The sequence below is a fragment of the Chanodichthys erythropterus genome, chromosome 7 (assembly GCF_024489055.1).
Source record: "Chanodichthys erythropterus isolate Z2021 chromosome 7, ASM2448905v1, whole genome shotgun sequence".
NCBI lineage: Eukaryota > Metazoa > Chordata > Actinopteri > Cypriniformes > Xenocyprididae > Chanodichthys > Chanodichthys erythropterus.
In genome coordinates, this window is record NC_090227.1 from 26,362,384 (window position 1) to 26,373,285 (window position 10,902).

General features: G+C 35.2%; 1 protein-coding gene across 2 annotated transcripts in view; it reads left to right on the top strand.

The window, feature by feature from the left end:
* neto2b (neuropilin (NRP) and tolloid (TLL)-like 2b) overlaps positions 1-5,256 on the top strand; it is a 30,127-nt gene extending 24,871 nt beyond the window's left edge. For both annotated transcript variants that reach the window (XM_067389983.1, XM_067389984.1), the window contains 3 exons: positions 1,038-1,151; positions 1,546-1,676; positions 2,995-5,256. In XM_067389983.1, coding sequence (XP_067246084.1) covers positions 1,038-1,151; positions 1,546-1,676; positions 2,995-3,519 — 770 coding nt within the window. In that variant the 3' untranslated portion in view covers positions 3,520-5,256. The remainder of the gene's footprint in view (positions 1-1,037; positions 1,152-1,545; positions 1,677-2,994) is intronic.
* Positions 5,257-10,902: the final 5,646 nt, after the last annotated feature.

Sequence of the window (10,902 nt, forward strand, 5' to 3'; positions counted from 1 at the left end):
TCAAGATACCCCATAGATTTTTTTTAAATACATTTTTTTAACTTTAACTTAATTTTGGGGCATCATTAGAAATGCGCCGATTCAGGTTGCGGCCCTTTTAAATCGCACGCTCTCTGCCCACGGAGCTCGCGTTTGCCTTAAACAGTGCATAAACAAAGTTTACACAGCTAATATAACCCTCAAAATGGATCTTTACAAAGTGTTCGTCATGCATACTGCATGCATGCGTCGGATTATGTGAGTATTGTATACTGTTATCTTGTTTACATTTGATTCTGAATGAGTTTGAGGCTGTGCTCCGTGGCTAACGAGGCTAATGCTACACTGTTGGAGAGATTTATAAAGAATGAAGTTATGTTTATGAATTATACAGACTGCAAGTGTTTAAAAATGAAAATAGCGACCCTCTTGTCTCCGTGAATACAGTAAGAAACGATGTTAACTTTAACCACATTTAACAGTACATTAGCAACATGCTAACTAAACATTTAGAAAGACCGTTTACAAATATCACTAAAAATATCATGTTATCATGGATCATGTCAGTTATTATTGCTCCATCTGCCATTTTTCGGTATTGTTCTTGTTTGCTTACCTAGTCTGATGATTCAGCTGTGCACATCCAGACGTTCTGCCCTTGTATAATGCCTTGAACATGAGCTGGCATATGCAAATATTGGGGGCGTACATATTAATGATCCTGGCTGTTACGTAACAGTCGGTGTTATGTTGAGATTCGCCTGTTCTTCAGAGGTCTTTTAAACAAATGAGATTTACATAAGGAGGAAACAATGGAGTTTGAGACTCACTGTATGTCATTTCCATGTACTGAACTCTTGTTATTTAACTATGCCAAGATAAATTCAATTTTTAATTCTAGGGCACCTTTAAGAGACACAATAACCTGATCAATGATACTAGAAAATTGACTAATGGTTCTAGATTTCAAACATGTGGTGTAAGAGGTCCATCATGTGGACATTATGGGCATTACATGTCTGCCTGTTTTTCTTCTCATTAAAAACTCTGTTTTGCAGCTCCATGTTTGGCCAACACATTTTTCTGTCACAGCAACATGTGCATCAACAATACACTGGTCTGTAATGGTGTTCAGAACTGTGTGTTTCCCTGGGATGAGAACAATTGCAAAGGTAAAAGTGTGCTTTCACGTGACCGTTTTCCAACTAGTGTCGCTAATGAGATGTAAAAGCTTTCTCAATAATTTTTTATAGAACTAGATTCCCTCCTTCAGGGGTTTGACCTCAATGAACTGAAGTTCACTAAATGAATGTTGTATATAAAGCACGTAATATTTATGCATACTGAATTATTAGTCTATGAAGGATTGGACGTCATGGGTTAAAGTGTTTTTATGGAGTACAGAAAATGCCATGTGCCCTAGACATGTAAAGCAGTCATAAGGATTAATGAATTCAGTTTCATTGTCATTGTTCTCATTTAGGTGAAAAATGTAATTTTTCCTCACTCATGACCCTGTCCTCTTCTGCTTTCTTTTGTCTTTGTTGTCCTGTCTCTCTCTCTCAGAAAAGAAGTCTAAAAGTTTTTTCCATCAAATGAGTAAAACTCATTGCATTGTGATTGGAGTGGCCACTGGTGTGGTCTTTCTTCTTCTCATCATATCTGTATTTATACAGATGAAGCAGCCAAGAAAGAAGGTGAGCATTTATATTGAGAAATCACCATTTAGAATGAGAAATTCATAAGTGAGAAGCAGCCTCCTTATAGTACAGATGTCAGAAATGCACTTTAAGGTTATATACTTTTTAACATTAAAAATGTTCTATTCATCAGCTTCATATAAACTTAATATAAGCTGTTTGTAGGTTGATTTTCCTGAAAAAAGTAAACACTGTGGCGCTATCAAAACATTTCTAGTGCTTTTGTTTATTTCAGCCTTCCGACACTGCAATATTGACTCAGCCACTGGTGTGACTTTGGCTCTGTTTGTTTGATCAATGGCAAGGGCAGGTTTATGGAAAACCTTTGTTTTTGCAGAATTCAGTAGTTTGGCAAATTAATTCAACATAATAATATAAGCAATTAAACTGACTTTTTGTTTTTAATACATGTTGTTTAATACATCCTGACAGCATCGCTGGGCGATTACGATTGCGGCTTCCAATGATTATAACAAAATACATGAAAAACGATTATTATGCCAAATTCCATTTTGCAATGATGTTCTAATTTTGTCTTGTGTTATAAATCATGTGCACGCCTTTCCTTTAAAGTGTGTCTGTGCTTTGAGCCCTTCTTAAATATGTTACATAAGTGCACTACAGTTTATCTTAATTTGATATAATTTATTATTTTTATATTTTTATAAATATGTATATGTGTGTATAAACTTCTTAATATGCTATTTTGTGTATAAAAATGTATATATATAAATTTACTTTAAATTACTTATCTCATTTATAATTTGAGTTTTTTAGTTTAACAAGTTTTTCATTTATTAAGTTTTATAAATGCATGATAAAGTCAATAAATAGAAAATCGTGATTTCAATATTGACCAAAATAATCATGATTCTAATTCTTGTCAAAACTAAGCAGCTCTATCTGAAAAAAGCCATTAATTAAAATTAATGAACAATATAACTTTAATAATTTAATAATGTAATTAAAAATGTACTTGACTCATGTATTGAATGCACAAACACAGTCATATTTAGCATGTCCATTTCAAATTTTTACAAAAATGTTCTCTGCAAACTTTTATCAAATTGTAATTCCCCACCTCTGAAACAACTTTCCTTTTTAGATGGTCACAAATCCCTCAAAATCGTATATCCCTCCTTAATTTTTTTCTTATTAAATATCCTTTTCACTCAGAAATACATAAAATTACTAAAGTAGAATGGGTTGTGAATGCTATTTTACACTGATTTTAAGCATCAAAGGGGGGCGGGGGTGCATAAACATTAAAATGCAACAACATGTGACATTGCTAATGTGTATTTATCTCCTACAGGTTTTGAGCCGTAAAGGTTTATTCAGTGCTGCAGAGATGCAGGAGGTGCTGGAGCCACCTCAGTATGAGCTGTTCTCCATGCGGGAAGCTGATCTGCCGGACGAGCTGTCGGACGAGCTGGAGAGTCTGCAGAAACTCCGCCGGTCCTCCAGTGTGTCCCGCTGCGTCCACGAGCATCACTGTGGTGCTCCGAGCAGCGCTGCCTCCATTGTTATGGCCAACAGAGCGCATCATCTCTCGCAGGCCTCTGAGGAGCTGAGTACGGTCATTGGGGCCAGAGGCTGGGGCAGTTTCCATGGACGCAGGAGCAGCTCGCGCTCGCAACCTTTCACGCACGATCCGCGCTCGCACGCTTACAGCGCACAGAGTCTGCACGAGGCATTTGAAGATGATGATCTGGGACTGGAGGGACGTGTAATGGAAGAAATTGGCTATAATGATGTTTTCAGCCGTGGACGCAATGTCGTGATGGTACGTAACCATGCCAACCCTGTTCAGCAGCGTTCCCTCTCTATGGACTTCTGAGTGGAAGGTCAGAAGTCAGCTAACACTTTTTTTTTTTTTTTTGGTCCTGTTTAAAAATACAATAATTTAATACACTGCCCAGCCCAAAAAAAGATTTAAATAGGCAGATACTTAAGAGTCTATGAATGGATCATTATCGATGTGATTATTATGTTTCATGTTATTTGATTGGGAACAGTTCTTCTAACCCTAATTGATGGAGGGTGTAGCTTTTCATTTCTTAAACAATCATGTAGGAAGATAATGGCCATATTCCAGGATGACAATGTCAAGGTTCATCAGGCTCAAACTGTGAAAGAATGGTTGGGAGGGAGCATGAAGAATCATTTTCACACATGAATTGGCACTTCTGAGTCCAGACCTTAAATTCATTGAAAGTCTTTGGGATGTTCTGGAGGAGACTTTACAGAGTGCTCACCTCTTGCATTGTCAATACAAGATTTTGACCAAAAATTGATGCACCTCTCGATGGAAATAACATCAGAACATTTAATACCATCTTTTTTTATCTTGACCAGAATTTAGTTTATTTAGACCTAAAACCCTCTCTTTGCAACCACAACACATGGGAGACTTTTGAGGTGCGCACAAAAACTTTGCATCAGTCACAGGTGCAAATCAAACAAGAGCACAAAAAAGGGAGCATCCCCCGACAAACAGTAGATATACGGAATTGCTGAACAGCTGGGTAAATACAACATGATTAAATGTGGAGATGATTAAAGCAGGATCAAAACTGTTATATACAGTCAAACCAAAAATTATTCAGACATTTTTTGATATTTTTACTAGTGAGTGCAGGACACTATAGTTTATTTATGTAAGTGAGGATAGCGAAATAAAGTAAACTGTGACATATTATACCCAAAAATTCTTCATACCATGAACTACCAGTAAAACTGATTAAAATTTGGAACCAAAAATTATTCAGACACTTTGACCTGACCATGTTTTGCACAAGTGTTATCTGACATAATTAAGATAAATTTTTTCTGACACAGTTTAACTCTGAGATCTTGTCATGTTTTTAAACTATAGTGAATAAACTGTATTAATGAATGAAATGTTCAAGGTGTCTGAATAAATGTTGGATTGACTGTATGCGTCACATTTATGAACATCGCCTGAAAATGTATATACTGCTACTTGAGCTCATAATATAAGGCGCAAATTAAATGTAATTTTTATCTGTAATTTAATGCACAAATAAATGCGAGTCCTTATTTGTACTCAAACAGGCACCATTTTGCATTTAATTGTTTATTAAATTACAGATATTACATTCTGGGATTTGTTTTATGTGCTACTTCCTTTGTCATATTCACATTGTTGCACATGGGGATTCAAAAGAGAACATATTTTTTCCTTTGTAATGAGGTTAAGTATGATAGAACTGTTGCAATTTATTAATTTTGGTAACTAATTGGATGTCAAACATTTAAGGCCCTATTTTAACGATTTAAGCGCATAGTCTAAAGTGCATGGCGCAGGTCCATTTAGGGCATATCCAAATCCACTTGTTAGTTTAACGATGGAAAAAATGGTCGGCGCATCAGACGCATGGGCCAAAATGGTTGTACCTAATGAGTATACATAATGGTGTGTTTTGGGTGTAACGTGCTATAAACCAATCAGTGTCATTTCCCATTCCCTTGAAAAGCCAGGAGCACTTGCACCATGGCGGATTTCTATTTACTTGGTAGAATATAGACACCTTCAACCTGATGAGTCAGTTTAAAGGGTTAGTTCACCCAAAAGTGAAAATTCTGTCATTTATTACTCACCCTCATGTCGTTCCACACCCGCAAGACCTTCGTTAATCTTCAGAACACAAATTAAGATATTTTAGTTGAAATCCGATGGCTCCGTGAGGCCTCCATAGGGAGCAATGTCACTTCCTCTGTCAAGATCCATAAAGGTATTAAAAACATATTAAAATCGGTTCATTTCAAAACACTGCTTCACGGAGCCATCGGATTTCAACTAAAATATCTTGATTTGTGTTCCAAAGATTAACGAAGGTCTTACGGGTGTGAAACGACATGAGGGTGAGTAATAAATGACAGAATTTTCATTTTTGGGTGAACTAACCCTTTAAACACATGTGTCTATTGCCACGATTGGTCAAATAATTAGCCAGTTTTGTTCATCATTACCGCAAATAGGTAATTCTGATACATGCAATGACTATCCATAATGACATCTAGGGATTTTTATCTTTATCTCACAATAATAATCTTTTTTTAAAATAAATAAATAAATATCATCAATGGCGCAGTCGTTTTTTTAAGTTGCCTCAAAATAGCAACACGCCAACAATGCGCCTGAACACACCTCGTTTTCAGACCGTTTTCGCACCCATGGGTGAATAGATGGGCGTGAGTGCATTTGCTATATAAACATGGGCACTGGACGTGAAAATGATAAATGCGTCGGGCTGAAACTAGTAAAAGACACTTGTGACTGGTGTTGCATTGTGCCGGGTGTATGATAAAGCCCTTAATGTTTAATTTTTCAGTTGCAAGTTTTTGAAACGGACCTTAGAGTCTAGGATTAAGAAAAAAAGGTAAAATTCAGTGAGTAAGTTTTACTTGATCTATTACATGCACCACTACTTCAGTAACAATTAAGTACAATTAAATGATGTTTATTAACAAAGTTCGGGAGGAATAAGTTCAATAAAATCCAATCAGCACGAGAGGAGGCCTATATATACATAGCCGACACACCCATGTTTCTTGACAGTTTTCTGCATCCCTCTGCCACTCCGATTCCTCATTCTCAGCTTCCTATCCCACCCAGAGCTATGGGGGAGTGCTCTGGGTTTGGGCCAAATTCTGAGCTTGGAGCCCTCCCCTCGGACAGCATGCAAAATACACATACTCTCTTACTCTATCTGATTATTTGTAAGTGTGAACGCGTGAATTGTATTCAGTTGTGTTGTAGGAACTCACAAAGTTCACAAAAAACTTTTTTTTTTTGGAATAATGAGCATTTCTGTGCCACCCCAGATTTGTTGCTGGCCCCTGCCTGGCCATGCCAATGAAAATATCCTGGCTCTGTCACAGGATACATAGCTGTAAATGTTCACGTTTGCCCACACCTTCTTTTATTATTTTACTATTTATTTAAACTTTCTTTTGTTTTTCTCAATATTATGTGTGACCTCCTTTGCCATTCCTATAATTGATTTTAAGCCAAGTCCAGTAGTTTTTATTAGTGTTATTCTCATTCCTCAATGCTAGATTGTAGAAAGGGCATGTTTCTACCACACCCGACAATGGCGGGTTAATTGGCGGTAAATGCCCATTTGCATTAGAAAGCTGAATTTTCAGCATCATTACTCCAGACTTCAGTGTCACATGATCCTTCAGAAATCATTTTAATATGCTGATTTGATAACTTATAAACATGAGTGAGTGTTATAGGGAAGATACTATAGTTTTATGGGCAAAATTTTCATACTGTCAGAAACAACAGTCCTTCATGTAAAAAATGCCTTGGCTTATCCTCATTTAAACTTAAATCTCCCTCTGGAATAAAGATATATGTAGACATTAATGTGAAAATGCAAGGAGTATGGAGAGGTGGGAAGATGGATGGTGTCTGTATTTCATTTTGTTTTCTTTTCCCCTTTTCTTTCAACCAAATGAATCTCAGCCGGGTCAGAGTGTACTGTGTTTGATATTGTGATTGTGTTTTTAGAGGAGGCAGTGATGCTCACTGGGATTTATTTATTGAGAAAGAGTCAATCATTTCTAAATTGATGTTTATGGTGTTGCCTACATGGGGATTACCAAGAGGATTGTCATATGAAAGTCACTGAGCCATTCTGTGGAAATAAACATCATGTGTCAACATAGAAAATTATTTTCATTGTTTTTATTTTATTGGCTACCCCTTGAATGAGGGATATTATAGTTAACCAAAACTAAAACCGTAATATTTTTTTTTTCATTATTTGCAATAAAATAAATATCAACTAATATATATATATATATATGTGTGTGTATAAGTGTAAAATAAGTGTATATAAGTGTAAAAAAAGTGTTTTTGTGTAAACCTTAAAATCTATGAAAATCCATTCAAGGCAGTTCGTGTGTGTGTGTGTGTGTGTGTGTGTGTGTGTGTATATATGTATATATATATATATACACACACACACACACACACACACACACACACACACACACGCACTGCCTTGAATGGATGTTCATAGATTTTGAGGTTTACACAAAAACACTTTATTACACTTAACTTTTTTTTAAAATCTTATTATAGCAGTAAAGCACTTGAGATATATTGTGATCTATATTTGCAAGCTTGTATTGAATAATTTCACATGCTCTGGTTGCTTAATGCTTAATTTTATGTATTTTTTATTTCAACGTTACTTCAGTTTCTTTCATTTTTCTTTTCCTTTAGAAAGACATTCATAAATGCATACATTTTTATACATGTATTTTTAAGTATTGTTATATATATATATATATATATATAAAATGTAAAATCCCCCTTTTTAATAATAAAAGGAACATATGTGACCCTCGACCACAAAACCAGTCATAAGGGTCAATTTTATTGAAAATTAGATTTTGTTAGGATAGGACAATATTTGGCCGAGATACAACTATTTGAAAATCTGCAATCTGAGGGTGAAAATCGCCTTTAAAGTTGTCCAAATGAAGTCCTTAGCAATGCATATCCACACAAAAATACATTTTTGATATATTTATGGTAGGAAATTTATAAAATATCTTCATGGAACATGATCTTTACTTAATATCCTAATGATTTTTGGCATAAAAGAAAAATCGATAATTTTGACCCTTACAATGTGTTATACTACGGGCCTGTTGAATACTCAAATCTGATTGGTTGACCAGCATTCTAAGGTGTGCAATTATTTTCAGGGAAACGCACGGCTAAAGTAGTTCTAGCAGGTCTTGCCCACATTGCAGTTCCATATCACTTAGCCAAACGTTTTCAGTTATTTCAATAGGTCCTTACAGCCTACAACCGCAAAAAAAACAAAACCCACATCAACACAGACCAAGCAAATAAATAAAGTAAACAATGGGATGAAAACCACAAATGTTCAGACATGTTCTGACAAATGTCTTGAAATACAAGCTTCACGTTGTAGCCGCATTACCACCTCGGGTGTGCATTATTTTCTAAGAATTCAACGGCCCGTCGTCAATTATTCCTTACTTCTTGGCTATTGCTGCAAATATAACTGTGCTACTTATGACTGCTTTTGTGCTCCAAGGTCACATATAGTAAATATGTAACCAGATGACTAAGTTAATAGATAATAGATTTATGTGGCAAATTTCCCCAATTTAAGTTTCTTTGACTTTTTCTTTCTTTTTCCCAAATGAATGTGGAAACACCCACATATAAAGCTTTGTCTGGCATCACTGTGAAGCCGAAGGGCTTTTTATGGCCATATTATGACTGTAGACATAATAACCTGAACTGTATATCAAACGAACCAAACTATACACTCATTCCATGCCCCTCTTCCCTCCTCTGTTTCACTCTTTCTCATACTGTAGCATATTTCAGATGTTTGGTTTTATTTTGATTTTGTACATGTACTTTTATTCTGATCCATGTTCTTGTCCTTGTTTATTGTTCCCTCTCTGAGGAAAGCCCTCATATATGTGTCTTCTTGACCATGTTGGTGAGTCTTCATGGTTTGTCAATATCTAGTCATGTCACTTTCTAGAGTGTCACGTGGAGTTTTGTAGTTTTAAATACAGAAAATCTGCATGTTTTCTTCATGCCTCATTGAGTCCTGTGTTAGACATGCACAATTTACAGTTTTGGCACGTCTCTCTCATAAGTTGCACAACCGCAAATCAATACTGCTCCACCATTAGTCCCATGTCAGCAAGGTGTGGCTGTGATATTTTTCTTATGGTGACAGAACAGACAGGAAAACATAAATAAACATATATGAGACTTTTAATGCATGGATTTATTGTCTTTAAAATGTCTATAAAACGACAGTGTTTCTGATAAGAAGATCATTAACAGCTGCTTTTATCCAGTACATTTATTACAAGGAATGTCACCTGCAGTAATGTGTGGTTAAGTGCTTTAGGTCACCACCAGGTTCAAAAGGCACAACGGGAATATTTCATGTTTGTAGATTAGATGAACTTGCTGCTATGAATTAATAAGTTATGAAGATGCTATAGTGAAAATGCTATGCTTTCCTCTCTCTATCATACTGCAATATTGTGTGCACATGCTGATTGTAGACTGTAGAAGTTACCAGTACTGCAATTCCTTTAAATCACATATAAATCCGGCCTATAGGCAAACGCTGTGAAATTAGGTCGGTTTCAATATTTATTTTAAATCTGGAGGTTTCTGCTGAAAAATCCCATGGGCTTATCCCATGTAATATACTTTTTTTTGCGTGTGTGATCAGATGTTCATTAAAACTGTAATTTGTCATTTAGGTGCAATTGTATTCAAGCTTCTAGAAAGAGGACCTGAAAGAAATCAAAGATAAATATCTCGCTCAAAAGGCATGTTAAAACTGGATTTTGACTTCAGAAAAAAAAAAAAAAATTATTACTAAGGATGGCTGCCAAATCTTAAAAAAAAAAAAAATAGATTCTTTAAATATTATTAATTTATTATGCAAATATGATCCAGATGGGGTAGATAGATATATTTGGTTCTTAGAGTATCTTTTCATTAATCATTTATTCATCATCATCCAAAGTTTTTTTTAAAAAAGTATCAATCGTATATATGAAAACCATAAAAAAGACAATGGTGCAAAACTGTGCTTAAATTAAATGTATTAATTTTCATATTCTAATGAAAATAATTTCCATATGGCATATCTTTTTACTTCCAGAACTCAACTGCTGTGCTCAATGCTGCGTTTCTTTTTATTATTTTTTTTTTATGATAGTTCAGTTTACAACCATACACGTTTTCTAGTCGCCTACATTGCAAGAGGGTGTTCTTATGAATTCAACCTTATGTAATATTATTAATTATGTAATATACCACATTATCTTGTTTCTGTTTTTTTCAGACACATTTTTATGGCCCTTGTGAAACTACAATAAACACAAAGACTAACTGGAATCTTGATAATTTAATTAATTCATTATTCTTTTAGTTTTGGATAGCTGGTGGTTTCAGGTTGCATACAAAGACAATGCATGTTGTGAACTCACCATGTGACATATTTGACATGTTTTGTGACATGTGACATAAGCATAACCCTTCTGTTCAGTACATATTTGACTGTTCTGTACTGAAAAACTTTATGGGATCACACTTATGAGACGAACAATTTTACAACCGGTGGTATATGATGCTTTGCCATTCTTAGGTAAGCAAAATCTT